Here is a 20,245-nt window from a genome sequence, read left to right on the forward strand (position 1 = left end):
GATACAAAAAGTGCAGAAGCTTGGAAGCACGTACCACCAGACTTGGGAACAGTTTTCTCTTCCTGGTGATCAGACTTCCGAACGGGCCTCCCATAAGCTAGGGCACTGTAGGATTCACCTCTACACCATTAGGCCAGTGGACCTTGTCTCTGGCACTTGGGCACTACAAGGATGAGGACTATATTGCCTCAATGGTGCAGTGGCGCAGTTGGTAGAGCTGCTGCCTCACAGCACCCGATACCCGGGTTCAGTCTTCACCTCTGATGCTGTCCATGCTGTGTTTGAGCATTCTTCGTGTGACTGCAGGAGTCTCCTCCGGCTGTTCCGTTTTCCTCCCACATCCCATAGACGTGCAGGTTTGTAGGTTCAAGGTTTCAAGGCCAGTTTATTGTCACATGCACCAGTTAAGGTACAGTGAAATTTGAGTTACCATACAGCCATACTTAGTGAAAAGCAACAAGGACACACAACCACATAAACATCCACCACAGTGGATTCCACATTCCTCACTGTGGTAGAAGTTCCTCGTGTTCTCTCACGGTCGGGGCAGTCAAACTATCTGTGGTAGGCGCGATCAAAGCCCCCGCCGCCAACGATCAAAGCCCCCGGTCGGGGTGATTGAAACTCCCGTGTCGGGGCGTTTGAAACTCTCTCCGCGGCACGGAGCTCCCGAGTCAGCCTCTTCTTACCAGAGGTTAATTGGCCCTCTGTAAATTGTCCCTGGTGTGTAAGGAGTGGGGAAAGTGGGATAACATAGAACGAGTAGGATAGGGTGATCGATGGCCCGCATTGACTCGGTGGGCAGGAGGTCCTGATTCTATGCTGCATCTCCAAACTGAAACTAAAACAAACTGTTAAGTCTTCACCTCTCCAATTTACATCACTAGGTTGTTTCTCAGTTTCATCTTTATCTATCATCTTAACACTTAGGAAATAAGAAGCAAACACTAAACACGCAGAAGTGCAGGCAACATCTGTGGCAGGAGAAACCGAATTAACGGTTCAGTTTGTGCCCTTTCCTCATTGCAGATGGAACGGAAAATATCAAAGACTAAAGGGCACAGCTTTAAGTTCAGAGGGGGCAACGTTTAAAAGAAATGTGTGGTGCAGTTTTTTACAGAGGGAGGTAGGTGCCTGGCATTGGTGCTAAGGTTGGTGGCGGAGGTAGATACAGTAGCGTTTAAGAGGCTTTTAGATAGAAACATGGATGGATATGCAGGGAATGGAGGGATGTGGATCATGTGTGGGCGGTGGAGGTTCATTTGTCTTGGCTTCATGTTCAGCACAGACGTTGTGGGCTGAAGGGCCTGTACTGGACTGACGTGGGTTCTATTCAAAATGGGGAGTGGGACGAAGGGAATGAATGGGGCGATCTCGAAGAGTGGAGGGCGCAAGGTTGGTTGACGCAAGGATGTTCTTGGGACCGGTGGGTTTCAGAAGGAGCTGGGGATATTCCTCACAGTGGTGACTTTATCCAGGTGTATACAATCATGCGGGGCGTCGATGAGGTGAATGCCTGCCAGGTTCATTTTCTAACCCTGCTCATTCAGTTAACGGCCTCTTGAACGTTGTTGCCCTTCCTGCAAACACTGCTTGTGAAACATTCAACCCTCGGATCCCCGTCAACCTTTCTCCCTCTCGGCCTGCACTCGGGGGAAAGCAGACCCAGCCTTACCAATCTCTCTGTAACTCAAGCCCTTCAATCCAGGCAGCAATCTTGTGAAAACGGACCATCAGCTGGAGGATCTGCTCTGGTGAGCTGAAGGGTCTGTTGCCATGCTGGTAACTCTCTCTCTCCCTCTCTCTCTCTCTCTTGTGTCACATTGAAGATGTGGTCTTGCTGAGTGGGAGCAACTCTTGAACTGACATCTACTAGACGTTCGGAGAAGATCAGCCCTGGTCGGGGTTAACAACGGGATGATCTTTGAACGTGCAAGACGCTCTTCAAAGGCTCAGAGCTCAGAGCTCGGTGCTTCAGGTAGGAAGGAACTGCAGATGCTGGCTTACACCGAAGATGGACACAAGATGCGGGAGTACCTCAGCGGGCCAGGCAGCATCTCTGGAGAGAAGGAATGAGTGGAATTTTGGGTCGAGACCCTTCTTCGGATTCTCTCCAGAGATGCTGCCTGTCCACTGAGTTACTCCAGCATTTTGTGTCTATCTCCTGTGATTCTGGTGCTGTGCCACAAGAGGGCAGCCTCTGCTTTGCTTCGGTGATGCTGTCTCTGTTTCTCCAGGCTCAGTGTGAGCTGCCGTTACGGGCAGCCGGGTGCGTGAACCGCAAATGCTCCAAACAACCTCTTTCAACCCAAGGAGCACGGCTCGGAGGCTGAAATGCAACGACATATAGAACTTGGAATAGTGCAGAAGGGAGACACAAAAGCTTGGAGCTTTATGAATCTTACCTCCAGCGTTTTGTGTCCATCTTCGGTTTAAACTAGCATCTTCAGTTTGTTCCTACACATACGAAAGCACAGCACAGGACCAGACACTTCAGCCCGCAATGTCTGTGCCGAACGCGATGCCAAGTTAAACTAATCTTTAGAAACACAAAGTGTGTAAGATACTGGTTTAAACTGAAGGGAGACACAAAATGCTGGAGTAACTCAGCCGGACAGGCAGCATCTCTGGAGAGAAGGAATCGGTGAAGTGTCGTGTCGAGACCCTTCTTCAGGAAGTTCTGAGTTGCGTCTATGTAGAAATAAGAAACTGCAGATGCTGGTCAATACACAAAAAAGACACAGTGCTGGAGTAACTCAGCAGACCTGAAATATCACCTATCCATGTTCTTCAGAGATGCTGCCTGACCTGCTGCGTTACTCCAGCACTTTGAGTCCTTTTTGTAAAGAAAAAATTCTGCCTGCACGTGATCCATATTCCTCCATTCCCGGCATTTCCATCTCGGTGTCTAAAAACCTCTTCGCTCTTGTGGAAATAACACTCCCAGTATTCCTACATCTGTGTCTTAAGAAAAACACTTCAATTTGCTTTAAGGTTTGCCCCTCTCACCATGAAGTTGCACCCTCTGTGTTTTTACGTCACCATCCTGGTGAAAAAGGTTCTGACTCTACACCCTTTCATAGAATAGAAATATAGAAAATAGGTGCAGGAGTAGGGCATTCGGCCCTTCGAGCCTGCACCGCCATTCAATGTGATCATGGCTGATCATCCAATCTGCCTTCTCTCCATACCCCCTGATCCCTTTAGCCACAAGGGCCACATCTAACTCCCTCTTAAATATAGCAAATGAACTGGCCTCAACTACCTTCTGTGGCAGAGAATTCCAGAGATTCACCACTCTCTGTGTGCCTTTCGATGCCTTTCATAACTTTTATATTAGGTCTCCCAGTGTGCTGGACACAGCACAAACCTCAGCGGTAGAGTTGCTGCCTTACAGCGCCAGAGACCCGCGTTCGATCCTGACTAAGGGTGCTGTCTGTGTGGAGTTTGCACGTTCTCCCCGTGACTGCGTGGGTTTGCTCCGGTTTCCTCCCACATTCCAAAGGCTTGTAAGTTTGCAGGTTGATTGGCTTTTGTAAAATTGTCCCCAGCCTGTAGGTTATTTTTAGTGTACAGCATGGACTCGGTGGGCCGAAGGGTCTGTTGTCACACTCTATCTCTAAACTGAACTACCTCGGTGTCTCTGTACTCCCTTGTCATTATTGCTTACTGGTGATGGGGTCAGAATGCTTCTCACCCTCTTTCTCGCTCTCTCTCTAACTCAGCCAGTCGATGTTTCGGTTCGGGACCCTTTTTCAGACTTGTTGAAGCAAGGTGGGGAGAAAGCTGGAAAGAGAGGTGGGGTTGGGCCACATGACGTGCCAGGTAGAAAAGCGGAACTGCAGATGCTGGTTTACAAAGGAAGACACAAAGTGCTGGAGTAACTCAGCTGGTCAGGCAGTGTCTCCGAAGAAGATGGGTAGGTAACGTCTTGGGACGGGAACCTAGTTCCGTCTGAAGAAGGATCTTGACCCGAAACATCACCTATCCATGCTCTGCAGAGATGCTGCCTGACCCGCTGAGTTACTCCAGCACTTTGTGTGTTTTCGTGTCAGATCTTGTTTGATCCTGGGGATGTTTAACATTACGGGCGCTGCATAATTTTTATTATTTATTCATCGGATACAAGTATAGCTGACATTTTCTGTGGCTATTAGCCTCGTTCAGCTGGGAGACGCTGGGCCATTTTAAGATTCCTCTCACACTATGTTCAATCTGGGTAAGGGCAGTAGATTTCACTCACTGAGGCATATTAGAACACAGCCTGTGGAAGTGGGATAACATAGAACTAGTGTGAATGGGTCCATGTGGGCTCTGGACTGAAGGGCCTGTTTCCATGCTGTTTCTTTCAATCAATCGGTCAAAACCCTAGTTCACAACTTCATACGTTCCAGGAGCTGAATTAGGCCATTCGGGCCATCAAGTCTACTCCGCCATTCTATCATGGCTGATCTATCATCCCCACTCTCTTGCCATCTCCCCATAACCCCTGACACTCTACCCTAGCAAACTAAGATTATTTGCCCAGGGTTAGACTCTGCAGCCTGAAGATCTCTCAGCAGTCACCAGTCTATTCCTCTGCCAATTGGTATCCTTTACCATGAGAGGATGGTTGAAGATGAGGGGAAACATTTAATAGGAACCTGAGGGGCAACTTTCAGGCACAACGTTGTAGGCCAACTTGTTCAACTTTGTGCACGTCAGATTGATTGCATTAGTCGAAACAGGGTGGACCACGTGAAGGTTGCAATCTCCCACCCTGGTCATAGAGTCGTACATTGTGGAAACAAACCCTTCAGCCCAACATGCCACACCGACCAACATGTCCCATCTACACTAATCCCACCTGCCTGCATTTGACCCATATCCCTCTAACCTTGTCCTATCCATGTACCTGTCTAAGTTTTTCTTAAACGTTGCGATAGCCCCTGCTTCAATTATCTCCCACGGCAGCTCAATGCATACACTCTTTGTGTGAAAATGTTACCACTCTGGTTCCTATGAAATCTTTAAACCTCTGCCCTCTGGTTCTTGATTCCCCTACACTAGCCAAAAGACTGTGAATTTACCTAACCTATTCTTCTCGTATTGTTCTCCAAAGTTAAATTTTCCAGCTACTGTGTTACGTTTGAACTTGCGCCTTGCTAGTCCAGACCTCTGGATACCACTTGTCACGATGCCTTTACTCCTGCGACCAAGACTAGTTGTTAGCCCATGGATGGTCGGTACTTCACCTGCAGCAACAGAAAACAAAAACCCATTGGATAGAGTTTCCAAAGGCCACGGCCTGCTTATTGACATGATTTAGTTTAGTTTAGTTTAAAGATACAGCGTGGAAACGGGCCCTTCGGGGACTCAGACACACACACACAGACACACACAGACACACATACACACACACACACACACAGACATGCACACGGAGACGCACACAGACAGGGACATGCGCGCGCACACACACACACACACACACACACAACGGGATATGTTGGTCGGTGTTGGCAAGTTGGGCCGAAGGGCCTACTTCGGGGCTGTATCACTCTATGACTCCATGAAAGGTCCACTCAAGAGTCTGATAACAGCTGGAAAGAAGCTGTTCTTGAATCTGGTGGTGCGTGAGTTCAAACGTGTCCCAACGGGAGCGGGAGAAGTTTAGTTTAGTTTAGTCGTATTGTCAAGTGTACTGAAGCACGGTGAAAAGCTTTTGTTTGCGTGGTGTCCAGTCAAAGAAAAAACTCCATGAATCCCAGTCAAGCCGCCCACATTGCACAGAGAAAGGGAATAACGTTTCGTGCAAGATAAAGTCCAGTAAATAAACGGCACAACATTTAGTGCCGAATCTATCAGTGAAAGGAAGAAGGACGGGTGAATATGGTCGTGTAGGTAGGGTTGATGGTGTGGTGTCTGGTCTGTGAGGTGGGCTGGGCCACACTCTGCAATTTCTTGCAGCCTTGGCCATGTCTGTTCCCAAAATAAGGTGTGATGCATCTCAGTGGGACGGCCTCCACTGTGCTTGTGTCTGGAGACGTTCCAAACTTGCTTAGTGTTGATCAGCTTCCCCGACCTGTAGTCCCCACCCCAGCACCACCACCACCCTCCCCACCCCACCACCACCCTCAGACATCCCTACTCCACAACTCCTCAGACTCTCTGCCCCCCCCCCCCCCCCCCCCCACTCTTCCTTATTCGTACCTCTGGCCGCCCCCTCTCCTCCTCCCCCTTGTACACCCCCCTCCCATATTTGGACTCCTCCCTCCTCAGTTTTCTTCCCCTACCCACAGATACCATCCTCCCATGTTCTTCACCCGACTCGCCTCTCTCCCCATCCCCCCCCCCCTCCCCCCTCTCCCCCCCCACTAACTGCTCCTGCAACCAGGCATCATCTGCCCCCGGATCCCCCTTTCTCCTTTGGAGTCACTCCCACCTCTGCCACCCCCGTGCCCCCCCCCTCCCCTTTGGCCCTTCCTGTGTCCCTCCCCATCACCACTGTCCCTCAAACTTTGCCCCCTCACCACTTCATCCCCTTGCCCCTCGTTCCCAGCCTCGCTATGCCCTCCTTCTCTTGCCTCCTCCCTCTCACCCTTCTCTCCCTCCTTTCTCACACACATACAAACACATGCATTGAGCCTTTTCCCCACTCCCTGTGCTGGCGTCAGCCCCCCCCCCCTCCGTCCTCTCCTCTTCCTTCACCGCTTATTTCCTTTCCTCCTCCTTCAGGTATTTGTCGTGTAGACACAGACTCCCTCCGCCCACACCCAGCACTCTGTTAAAATAGCTCTGGCTGCCTTCGTAATTATAGTGGCTGCACACACACACACGAACACACACACACACACACGAACGCACACACACGCGCACACACACACGCGCACACACACGAACGCACACACTCACGCGCACGCACACACGCACGCACACACTCACACGCGCACACACACACGCACACACACACACGCACACACACACACACACACACGCGCGCACACACACACACACACACACACACACACACACACACACACACACACACACACACACACACACACACACACACAACCACACATACACATACAGACGCACGCACGCACACATACACATGAGAACACACGAGCGCACACACACACACACGGACGCGTGCACACACACGAGAACGCACACACAGACGCACACACACACGAGAACGCACACACAGACGCACGCATACACACATGAGCATGCATACATACACACACACACACACACACACACACACACACACACACACACACACACACGCAAACAATGTCAGCCAGCCTGCCTCTGAATTAAAGATGAATAAATAGTTGCGGGTCTTTCAGGCATTATGAGGTGTTACCCTGTCATGCCTCACCCCCACAGCCACTCTGTAACCCCTGCTTGGGATCAAACACAGAGGGCAGACCTCGGATGCTGCAGGGTGGGTTTAAACACCGCCAGAGGGAGGGCTGCTCGGTGCGTGTGAGTGAATGCAGGGACTGAGCACAGGAAGCAGGGCGGTGTGGGCTGGGCTGGGTCTGTTGCCCAGGGCAGCCTGCGGTGCTGCTATACCGGCCTCTCGCTGCTCTCTGCGGCTCTTGGCAGGAGTGCGGAGCTTCCTGGAACAAGGGGCTGCCTTGTCGGAAGCGAACAGGCCGTCGGCGTCTCTGCTGCCACGAGGGTGTTTGGAAAAAGCCCCGTAGTGTACAGAAAGCGTGGGCCGTGTTTTGATTTCAAACAGGACGGTTCGGTGGGGGTTCCTTAACAAAACAGGACGAGGCACCCACCAGCCTGGTTTGTTGAGGGAGGAACCCGCTAACTCTCCCCTGCTGAAGCCACCCACCTTCTTTCAGATCGTCACTCTTCTCTGCATCATAGAAACATAGAAAATAAATGCAGGAGGAGGCCATTCGGCCCTTCATACCAGCACCGTCATTCATTTCCAATCAATAACCCGGGCCTGCCTTCTACCCATATCCCTTGACTCCACTAGCCCCTAGAGCTCTTTCTAACTCTCTCTTAAATCCATCCAGTGATTTGGCCTCCACTGCTCTCTGTGGCAGGGAATTCCACAAATTCACAACTCTCTGGGTGAAAAAGTTTTTTCTCACCCCAGTCATATATGGCCTCCCCTTTATTCTAAGACTGTGGCCCCTCGTTCTGGACTCGCCCAAAATTGGGAACATTTTTCCTGCATCTAGCTTGTTCAGTCCTTTTATAATTTCATATGTTTCTATAAGATTCCCCTTCATCCTTCTAAACTCCAGTGAATACAAGCCTAGTCTTTTCAATCTTTCTTCCTATGACAGTCCCGCCATCCCAAGTAATCAATCTTGTGAACCTACGCTGCACTGCCTCAATCACAAGGATGTCCTTCCTCAAATTAGGAGACCAAAACTGAACACAATACTCCAGGTGTGGTCTTACCAGAGCCATATACAACTGCAGAATAACCTCTTTATTCCTATACTGAAATCAGAGCAACCTCCGTACTGGTGAATGTTAGTCTATAGCTGCAAGGGCTTTCAACTCTAAAGAAGGGTCTCGACCCGAAACGTCACCCATCCATTTTCTCCAGAGATGCTGCCTGACCTCAACATTTCCAGTTTAGTTTAGAGGTACAGCATAGGAACAGGCCCTTCGGCCCATTGAGTCCGTACCGACCAGCGATCCCCACACATTAACACTATCCTACACACGTCACCGAAGCAAATTAAACTACAGACCTGTCCGTCTTTGGAAAGTGGGGAGGAAAACTGAGCTCCCGGAGAAAACCCACGCAGGTCACGGGGAGAAGGTACAAACTCCATACTGTCAGTCTGAAGAAGGGTCTCGACCGGAAACGTCACCTATTCCTTCGCTCCATAGTTTCTCCAGCATTTTTGTCCAACTCCATACAGGCAGCACCCGTAGTCAGGATCGATCCCGAGTTGCGGCCTTACAGCGCCAGAGACCCAGGTTCGATCCCGACTACGGTTGTTGTCTGTGCGGAGTCTGTACGTTCTCCCCGTGACTGCGTGGTTTTTCTCCGAGATCTTCTGTTTCCTCCCACACTCCAAATACGTACAGGTTTGTAAGTTAATTGGCTTGGTGTAAGTGTAAATCATCCCTAGTGTGTGCAGGATAGTGTTAATGTGCGGGGATCGCTGGTCGGTGCAGACTCGGTGGGCCGAAGGGCCTGTTTCCGCGCTGTATCTCACTTAAAAAACAAAACAAATTACCATCATCAACGTTGCCCTCCATTCTGTGACAGCGGGCGGGCAGGAAGGCACGGAACTGTGACGGTCCCCTGAAATTGGGGAGAGCAGGGAGGGGATGGCCCAGCAGGTTAGGCGGTCCCTGCGGAGGGAGAGGCGGAGTTAATGTCTCGGGTGGAGGACAGTTCTACAGACCTGTAAAAGTGAGACAGCCAGCAGATTTTAAATTGTGGTGGTGGAGAGAATGGAGGGAGGGAAGGGGAGGGGAGAGTAGGGAGTGTATAATAGGCTGGAGCAGAGTGTCTGTGGCAGGATGGAGGGAAGGGGAAGGAGAGTTTTATTATTGTCGTGTGTACTGAGGTACAGTGATGGGCTTTTTGTTGCCTGCCCTCCAGTCCGCGGAAAGACTGTACATGATTACAATCGAGCCGTGCACAGTCTGCAGATACAGGAGAAGGGAATAACGTTTAGAACAAGATAATGCCCTGTAAAGTCTGATTGAAGAGGTCTCCAATGAGGTATATGTCTCCAGTTGGTGAGAGGACGGTTCAGTTGCCTGATTAACAGCTGGGAAGAAACCGTCCCTGAATCTGGAGGTGTACGTTTTCAAACTTCTCCGCCTCTTACCTGATGGGAGCGGGGGAGAAGAGGGAGTGAGACTGGTCCTTAATTATACTGGTGGTCTTGCTGAGGCAGCGTGAAGTGTAGATGGAAGGGAGGTTGGTTTGTGTGACGGTCTGGCCTCAGTCCACAATTCTGCAATTTCTTGTGGTCTTGGGTGGAGGTAATGTAGAGGGGGAACCAGGAAATGTCTATGATAGAAACATAGACATTAGGTGCAGGAGTAGGCCATTCGGCCCTTTGAGCCAGCACCACCATTCAATATGATCATGGCTGATCATCCAAAATCAGTGCCCCGTTCCTGCTTTCTCCCCATATCCCTTGGTTCCTTTATCGTCATGATAGGACGGAGGGGAGGGCGGAGTGTGGAGGGGGTTGGGTGGAGGACAGAGGCTGTGATGGCAGTAACCTGCCAATGGAGGCTCTATATACTCAACTACCTCCTCTGGCAGCTCGTTCCATGCACCCACCACCCTTTGTGAGAAAAAGATACCCCCTCAGATTCCCATTAAATCTGTCCCCCCCTCATCTTAACCCTGTGCCCTTCTGCATGTGACAATAAAGAATTATTGAATTAGTGAAGGGAACAAAATGTGCACAAAAGAGCTGCAGATGCTGGTTTAAATCGAAGATGGACACAACAAGCTGGAGTAACTCCACGGGACATGCAGCATCTCGCGACCCGAAACGTCACCCGTTCCTTCTCTCCAGAGATGCTGCCTGTCCCGCTGAGTTACTCCAGCATTTTGTGTCTATCTTCAATTAGTGGAGAGGTCTGTGCCTGTGGTGGACCCACCACTTTCTGCAGTCTGTTGCATTCCTGTGTGTTGTGACTGCCGTACCAAGCCAAGTCATTATGCAGCGAAATTCAAAGTGAATAATATCAATTCGATCGCGTCTTTCAAACTTATCTACGTGACCCTGTGGCAGACGAGTACGTCCCTGTGGTTGTGACAGTTGCATTTTACTCTTTGCTCGAGAGAGAGAGAGAGGTTGCTGCTTGTGAAAGGTGAGCCTGTTGTGACCTGTCACACCTTCTGAATGAATGAATAAGTTTATTGGCCAAGTATTCACATACAAGGAATTTGCCTTGGTGCTCCGCCCGCAAGTGACATCATGACATACAGTGACAGTTAGGAATAATACATAAAACATTACACATTAATAATAAAACATAAGGTACACAAAATTGCTGGAGAAACTCAGCGGGTGCAGCAGCATCTATGGAGTGAAGGAAATAGGCGACGTTTCGGGCCGAACCCCTTCTTCAGACAAAATAATAAAACATAATTGATTAAACATTGTGACCATGGAGATCGCTACTGCACAGGGTGACCCGGGTTCGATCCTGACCTCGGGTGCTGTCTATGTGGGGGTCGCATGTTCCTCCTGTGAGCGTGTGGGTTTGCTAGAGGGTTTCCTCCCACATCCTAAAGAGGGTCTGGGTTTGTGAGTTAATTGGCCACTCTGTAAATTGCCACTGGTGTGCAGGGAGTGGATGTGAGAGTGGGATAAGATAGAACTAGTGTGAACGGGCGATCAGTAGTTGGTTTCGACTCAGTAGACTGAAGGGCTGTATCTTTAAACCTAACAAAATAGTTCACTTCATTTTAGGTTGTGGGATTTTGCCGTATGCAGCCTCGTTAATGAGTTCCCCTTATAACTGTGATTTAGCCTGTAATTGGCAGGTGAGCAAAGTCATCATCTCTCCTCGCACGCCCATGTCTGCACTTGTAGGTTAATTGGCTTCTGTAAATTGCCCAGAGGGTGTAGGATGCAGAAGTGGGTTAACATGGAACTAGCGTGAGCGGGTGATCAGTGTTGGTACGTACTCGGTGGGCCGAAGGGCCTGTTTCCGTGCTGTAACTTTAAACTAAACTCTCAACGCTCGCCATTCAGCTTGGACATTACAAGTCCGTTTAGGGTTGATTTGCATGGCTTATTGAGGCACGCAAACCAATCCAATTGCCGGAAAGCTGTGCGACACTGTGTGGAAAATTCTTCAGGAGACAGTGTGATAATAGCGTGCTGTTGCAGACGTCCACGGCGTCTTGTGTGCAGCGTTGCACTAACCCTGGCCACAAGCGCGGATGCTAATCCGATTAGACATCCGTGGCAAAGTGGGCCTTCCCCTGCGGGCAGCTCTGGTGCTGAACAAAGGCTCTCCCTCGCTGGAGAATCTCGGCCCCAAGAGCTGCACATGCCGCCGCCTAAAGATAGATTATATATTGGGCTGTGACGGAATGGAGGATTGTGGGGAACAGCCAGATAGAGGTTTACATTTTTAGTTTAGAGATACAGCGCGGAAACAGGCGCTTCGACCGACCGAGTCCGCGCTGACCAGCGATCCCCGCACATTAACACTATCCCGCACACACCAGGGACAATTTACAATTAGGCCAAGCCAATTAACCTACAAAACCTGCACGTATTTGGAGTGGGAGGAAACCGAAGATCCTGGAGAAATCCCACGCAGGTCATGGGGAGAACGTACAAACTCCGTACAGACAGCACCCGTACTCAGGATGGAACCCGGGTCTCTGGCGCCGTAAAGCCCCTGTCACACTTAGGAAACCTGAACGCAAACCTCTGGAGACTTTGCGCCCCACCGAAGGTTTCCGTGCGGTTCCCCGAGGTTGCAGGTGGTTGCCGGAGGTTGCAGGTAGTGGAAGCAGGTAGGGAGACTGACAAAAACCTCCTGGAACCGCACGGAAACCTTGGGTGGGGCGCAAAGTCTCCAGAGGTTTCTGTTCAGGTTTCCTAAGTGGGACAGGGGCATAAGGCAGCATCTCTACAGCTGCTCAGCCCATGAGCAACTTTATGGAAACTATCCGGGTTGTGGCTGGTCTAAAGCTGCGGTGGAACGGACATTCCAAAGGGAGTAAATCTCTATCATGCCGAGAACTATATTCTGCACTCTGGACCCTTCACGTGACCGATTGCACTCGAGTCTGGCTCCACTGTATTAATGTGTAGTCTTATCTGATCTGCTTGGATGGTATGCAAAAAACAAAGCCGCCTTGTACAACGCTAGACGTGACATTAATAAACCGACAAGATCTGTGGAGAGAGGAGGAATGTTATTGTTTAAGGTCAATACCGTTTCATAGACCAGCACAAGATCAGGCCCTTCTGCCCATAATGTCTGTGCTGAACAAGATGCCAAAACCAAATCTTAACTACCTGCATACCCGACTCATCACCCACACCAAATCCTGGCATCACATCACTCCAGTCCTCAAACAACTTCACTGGCTTCCCATCTCCCACCAGATCACCTACAAATTCCTGATCTTCACCTACAAAGCCCTCCACCATCTGCCCCCCCCCCCCCCCCCCATATCTCACTGATCTCCTCTCCCCCCACCGACCCTCACGGTCCCCTCAGATCCGCATCAGCCGGTCTCCTCTCCATCCACAAGTCCAACCTCCGCAGTTTAGGGGACAGAGCCTTCTCCAGGGCAGCTCCCAGGCTCTGGAACTCCCTCCCCCAACTGATCCGCAATTCCGTGTCCCTCACCATCTTCCAGTCCCGCCTCAAGACCCATCTCTTCACCTCTGCCTATCCTTAGCCCCACGTCCCCCTCCCTTTTCATCTGTGCATTAATTGCCTTAGTATTGTTTTTTGTATTGAATTCTCTTCACTTTGTGTACTGGTCATGTCTCTACTATTTATTTCATTCCCCTTACATGTTTTTCCTCTACCTGCAAAATTTTTGTAAGGTGTCCTTGAGACTCTTGAAAGGCGCCCATAAATAAAATGTATTATTATTATTATTATTATTATATCATTCATATCCCTCATTTCCTACATATCCAACATGAGAATTAATGTTCTGATAAACCTTAAATATCGACATTTTCCCCCACCCTCTCTCCCCCCCCACCCTCCCCCCCCCCCCCCCCCACTCCCTCCCTCTCTCCCCCACCCTCCTCTCTCCCCCAGCATCCTCTCTCCCCCCCCCCCTCTCTCCCCCCCCCTCTCTCTCCCCCCCTCTCTCTCCCTCCCCTCTCTCTCCCCCACCCTCTCTCTCTCCCCCACCCTCTCTCTCCCCCACCCTCTCTCTCCCCCTCCCTCCCCTCTCACCCTCTCTCCACTCTCTCTCCCCCCCCTCTCTCCCCCACCCTCTCTCCCCCACCCACCCTCTCTCCCCTCTCCCCACCCTCTCTCCCCACCCTCTCCTCCCCACCCTCTCTCCCCACCCTCTCCCCCCCCACCCCCTCTCTCCCCCCCCCTCTCTCCCCCACCCTCTCTCTCCCCCACCCCTCTCTCTCCCCCCCCCCCTCTCTCCCCTCCCCCCCCCTCTCCCTCTCTCCCCCCCACCCTCTCTCTCTCCCCCCCCCCTCTCCCCCCCCCCCCCACCCCTCTCTCCCCCCCCTCTCTCCCCCACCCTCTCTCTCCCCCACCCCCTCTCTCCCCACCCCCTCTCTCCCCCCCCCCCTCCCTCCCTCTCTCCCCCCCCCTCCTCTCTCCCCCCACCCTCTCTCTCCCCCACCCCTCTCTCCCCCACCCTCTCTCCCTCCCCCCCACCCTCTCTCCCCCCACCCTCTCTCTCCCCCCCCCTTTCCCTCTCTCTCCCCCCCACCCTCTCTCCCTCACCCTCTCTCTCTCTCCCCCTCTCTCATTCCCCCTCTCCCCCCCTCTCTCTCTCTTGAACTCTCCCTCCTCTCGTTCTCAAAAGTCTCTGAAAACTTTTCTCTCTCTCCTCTCTCTCATCTCTCTCTCTTCCCTCTCTCCCTCTCTCTCTCCCTCCCCCCCCCCCCCCCCCCCCTCTCTCTCACTTTTATCTCCAATTTTCAACATCTCCAGAATGTTGGGGGAAGAGAAGCAGACTCCATTTTCATTCCCTCCATCGAAACATTTTGTTTGCAATTTGTTCCTGACTCTTTTTTGGGCCATTATGTCATTGTTGGAAAACCCTTCCAGTCTTCCTTCCTTTGAATTATTTACACTGTTATTGTACTTAAAATATTTGCTGAGGCTGGATCTGCACCGGCAGTGAATCAGCCTGGCAACAAAGCAGAATGTGTCATCCTATAGTCTGTGCCACAGAGTCTATTGCAAAAGTGTTTGGGTTCTGTATTAGTGCCGTCTGTGGCTCAGTGGGGAGGTCTCGACTCGGTGTCGGTAGCTGGGGTTGGGTGGTGTGGAGGTGGATGGGGGGGTGGGTGGCTGGGAGAGGGGCTGGAGGGGTGGAGAGAAAGAGGAGAGGACAGAGTTGGGGAGGGGGTGGAAAGGAGAAGAGGGACTGGTGAGGAGGTGCGGAGAGGGGGAAATGGGGTGGAAAGGTGGAGGTGGGGTGGAGAGGTGAATGGGGGAGTGGCAAGGAGATAGAGGATGTAGAGATAGAGAAGGGTGGAGAGGTGGGTGGGGAGGGTGGAAATGGGGTGGAGATATCAAGTCGAGTCAAGTCAAGTTTATTTGTCACATACACATACGAGATGTGCAGTGAAATGAAAGTGGCAATGCTCGCGGACTTTTGTGCAAAAGGCAAACAACAAAACAACCAAACAAATTATAAACACAATCATAACACACATATTCTTTTACGTAATAAATAATAGAAGGAAAAACGATCTGTAGAGTTAGTCCCTGGTGAGAAAGGCGTTTACAGTCCGAATTGCCTCTGGGAAGAAACTCCTTCTCAACCTCTCCGTTCTCACTGCATAGCAACGGAGGCGTTTGCCTGACCGTAGCGGCTGGAACAGTCCGTTGCAGGGGTGGAAGAGGTCTCTCATGATTTTGTTTGCTCTGGAGTTGCACCTCCTGTTGTATAGTTCCTGCAGGGGGGTGAGTGAAGTTCCCATAGTGCGTTCGGCCGAACGCACTACTCTCTGCATAGCCTTCTTGTCCTTGGCAGAGCAATTCCCGAACCAGATGGTAATGTTCCCGGACAAGATGCTTTCCACCGCCGCTGCGTAGAAGCACTGTAGGATCCTCGGAGACACTCTGAATTTCCTCAATTGCCTGAGGTGGTAAAGGCGCTGCCTTGCCTTACTCACCAGTGCTGAGGCGTGTGATGACCATGTCATATCCTCAGAGATGTGGACTCCCAGATATTTAAAACAGTTCACCCTATCCACAGGATCCCCATTTATACTCAATGGAGTGTACGTCCTCGGATGATGTGCCCTCCTAAAGTCCATGATCAGCTCCTTTGTTTTTTTGATGTTCAAGAGGAGGCTGTTATCCTGGCACCAGAGTGCTAGATCAGCCACCTCCTCCCGGTAGGCCTTCTCATCGTTGTCTGAGATCAGCCCCACCACCACAGTGTCATCAGCAAACTTAATTATTGAATTGTAGCTGAACCTAGCCACACAGTCATGTGTGTACAGGGAGTACAATAGGGGGCTGAGGACGCAACCCTGGGGCGATCCTGTGCTCAGGGCGAGGGACTTCAATGTATTCCCTCCCATCTTGACTACCTGGGGCCTGGCGGTGAGAAAGTCCAGGACCCAGGCACACAGGGAGGTGTTGAGCCCCAATTCCAGTAGCTTCCCGGCCAGTCTGGTGGGGACTATCGTGTTGAAGGCTGAACTGTAGTCTATGAACAGCATCCTCACGTAGCCCCCCTTCTGGCTGTCCAGATGGGAGAGAGCGGTGTGCAAGACCTGGGAGACAGCATCGTCCGTGGACCTGTTCGGACGGTATGCGAACTGCAACGGGTCCATGTTCCGAGGGAGGAAGGCGCAGATGTGATTCTTCACCAGCCTCTCAAAGCATTTCATGACTACCGAGGTAAGGGCCACCGGACGGTAGTCATTCAGGCAGGCTGGGGAGGCATTTTTTGGTACCGGTACAATGATGGATTTTTTGAAGCAGGCAGGGACCACGGACTTGTCCAGGGAGAGGTTGAATAATGTAGTGAGCACTGGAGCTAGCTGCGTAGCACAGGACTTGAGTACTCGCCCCGAGATGCCATCGGGGCCTGCAGCTTTTCTTGTGTTCACCCGTGTCAATGCCCTCCTCACGTCGTGCTCGGACAGCGAGAATGTGTGCATATTCCTCCCTTCAGCTTCGGTAGCCAGCCCGCTGTCGGTATTGTCGATAGTCGGCAGACCTGGAGTGGTGTTGCACCTCTCGAAACGAGCGTAGAAGGAGTTCAGGTCGTTAGAATTTAGATATGGTACAGAGACAGGGTTCAAATCCCACTCGTAGTTCTTCTGTGGTACACTGTGAAATCGACAGAAGGATGGAGGGTTGGGTGTTTATGCGTGCTATTTTCATGATATTTATTTTAGTTGTTTATCTTTTAATATTTTATCTTGTATGTATCGTTAGCTTTTAGAAATGTTTGAATGGTGCACTGACTGGCTGACATTTTTAAATTTCGTTGTACATGGTTCATGTTACAATGACAATAAAGAAACTATTCTATTCTATTCTATTCTACATTGATACTGGTTTATTATTGGAGTGAGGGGTTGCTGCAGTTTCTTGTGACGGTGGCAGTTTCTTCAAGGGTCCTGGCAGCTGCCCATCCCTCAACCAAAACAGTTGAGCCCAGGTTTAGGATGGCACGGTGGTGCAGCAGGTGGAGCTGCTGCCTCGCAGCGCCAGTGACCCGGGTTCGATCTTGCCTTGGGGTGCTGTCTATACGGGGTTTTACACGTTCTTCCTGTGAGCACATGGGTTTTCTCCGTCCGTCTGCTCCCACATTCCAAAGAGGTGCAGGTTTGTCGGTAAATTGGCTTCTGCAAAATTGCCCCTTGTGTGTTGCATGGCAAACTGGTATAGCGTAAAACTAGTGTGGATGGGCGATGGAGGGTTGGCACTGACTCGGTGGGCCGAAGAGCCTGTTTCCGCCATGTTTCTCCGAAACGGAAAGAACAGTTCCTTCATTGTTGGTTGTGGGTCTTTGCCGTGTGCGTTGTCGTCACTGAGTTGCCCATAATTTAGCCAGTAGTCATTAGGTGAGCAATATCACCATCCCTCATACACCCATGTCCGCACTAATCCCACTTGCCTGTATTAGGTGCCTATCCCCCTATGCTGCCTTATCCAAGTACCGGCCCAAACACCTTCTAAAGATCGTACAGGCACTTGTGCATTACGTGGCGGTTAGGCGCTTGAAAACCAGTCCGTGACTTAAACATAGGCCAGGCAACACACACGTAGACGGTGCCAGGCATCAATTTCAGCTCGTTACACCGAAAATTAAACTTTGGTTGTCGTTATATAAGCGCGTTATTCTAAAAACGCGTAAATCACGCACGAGCGCAACGCGAGACACCGGCTTTAAACATAACAGTATCTGCCTCCACAACCTCCTTTAGCTGGTGAGTGTGGCTGTCTAACCTATCCAAAGAAGGCAGGCACGGGTTATTGATTTGGGATGACCAGCCATGATCACAATGAATGGCGGTGCTGACTCGAAAGGCCGAATGGCCTCCTCCTGCACCTATTTTCTATGTTGCTCAAACCCCTTGTAATCTTCTAAACCTCTGCACTGTCACCCCTCACACTCCAAGGTCCCAGTGAGAATAACTGGCCCATCTAATCTTCCCCCTGTTCTTTATTAGGATTAGTAAGTGTGTGTTTTCTAGATCGATCAGGGGTGTCGGGGGGTTAGGGGGAGAAGGCAGGTGAATTCCCCTCCCATGACTTATGAATATGATATCTCCAGGACCTGAGGGCCTGGGCTATAGGGAGAGTTTGGTCAGTCTAGGACTATATTCCTTGGAGCGCAAGGGGGATGAGGGGTGATCTTGAAGGGCATCAAGAACCATAGGTTTAAGGTGAGAGGGGAAATATTTACCAGGGACATTTTCACACAGAGGGCCGTGCGTGTATGGAACGAGCTGCTGGAAGAAGTAACTGAGGCAGATTCTACAACAACATTTAAAAGACATTTGGACAGATACATGGGTTGGAAAGGTTGAGAGGGAAGGTATACAAAAAAGCTGGAGAAACTCAGCGGGTGCAGCAGCATCTATGGAGCGAAGGAAATAGGCAACGTTTCGGGACGAAACGTTGCCTATTTCCTTCGCTCCATAGATGCTGCTGCACCCGCTGAGTTTCTCCAGCTTTTTTGTGTACCTTCCATTTTCCAGCATCTGCAGTTCCTTCTTAAAGGTTTAGAGGGATATGGGCCAAATGCAGTGAGATGGGTCTGGTTCAGACTGAAGAAGGATCTGGAAGGCATTGCAGAGGGTGGTGAAAATTGCCCAACGCATCACCGGTTCCTCGCTCCCCTCCATTGAGTCGGTCCAAAGCAAGCGCTGTCTGCGGAGGGCGCTCAGCATCGCCAAGGACTGCTCTCACCCCAACCATGGACTGTTTACCCTCCTACCATCCGGGAGGCGCTACAGGTCTCTCCGTTGTCGAACCAGCAGGTCGAGGAACAGCTTCTTTCCGGCGGCTGTCACTCTACTCAACAACGTACCTCGGTGACTGCCAATCACCACTCCCCCCCCGGACACTTATTATTTATTCAAATCGTTTGCTATGTCGCGCTTCCAGGGAGATGCTAAATGCATTTCGTTGTCTCTGTACTGTACACTGACAATGACAATTAAAATTGAATCTGAATCTGAATCTGAATCTGGACCCAAAACCAGAGATGCATTGCTGCCTGACATGCTGAGTTACTCCTGCACTTTGAGATCTTTTATTATATTCCATGTTAGTTGACTTTTGCAAGCCCATTCTTCATATTCAAGAGACTGTAAATGATGTGGGTTAAAGAGGCAGGGATCCGGATCAGAGGTAGTTATCTCTTGCCTTGTATTTCAGATTGTTACCCACGGCTCGGTACTACCCTCTGCGGCTGCACTGCGTTCGAGCATTGACCCTGCTCTCTGACTGCACCAACACCTTCATCCCTGTGATGCCCTTCTTGCTCGAGGTAAGCCCAAACACTCACTCAATGGGCTATTTGGCCGAGACTGTTCTATGTTGTTCACTATGATTAATCACCATGATGCCGTTCAAAACGCCTACTTTTCTCGCCTAGTTTACCAGATAATGCACCCACTGTGTTTTTGCCAAATGCCCCACCAAATACGTACAGGTATGTCGGTTGAAGATCGGCGCAAAATGCTGGAGTAACTCAGCGGGACCGGCAGCATATCTGGAGAGAAGGATTGGGTGACATTTCGGATCGAGACCCTTCTTCAGACTGAAGGGTTTCAATGCGAAACGTCACCCATTCCTTCTCCCCAGGGATGCTGTCTGTCCCGCTGAGTTACTCCAGCGTTTTGTGTCTTATCTTCGATTTAAACCAGCATCTACAGTTCTTTCCTACACAGGCATGCAGGTTAGTTGGCTTTGGTAAAATTGTGAATTGTTCCTAGTGTGTAGGATAGTGTTAGTGTAATACGTGGTGTGATACGCCGACTGGATCTCCAAAGTGGAAAAAAAATGTTTTTATTCGCAGTGGATTTCATAGAGGCTTAGAATGCGAACAAGCCATTTGGCCCAACTAGTCACT

At 50.7% G+C, this 20,245-nt stretch overlaps 1 protein-coding gene across 1 annotated transcript in view; it reads left to right on the plus strand.

The window, feature by feature from the left end:
* The window catches only part of noc2l (NOC2-like nucleolar associated transcriptional repressor), a 124,566-nt gene that overhangs the window by 28,586 nt on the left and 75,735 nt on the right, over positions 1 to 20,245 (plus strand). The window contains exon 12 of the mRNA XM_055659597.1: positions 19,549 to 19,660. Coding sequence (XP_055515572.1) covers positions 19,549 to 19,660 — 112 coding nt within the window. The remainder of the gene's footprint in view (positions 1 to 19,548; positions 19,661 to 20,245) is intronic.

Source organism: Leucoraja erinacea, chromosome 30 (genome assembly GCF_028641065.1).
Source record: "Leucoraja erinacea ecotype New England chromosome 30, Leri_hhj_1, whole genome shotgun sequence".
NCBI lineage: Eukaryota > Metazoa > Chordata > Chondrichthyes > Rajiformes > Rajidae > Leucoraja > Leucoraja erinaceus.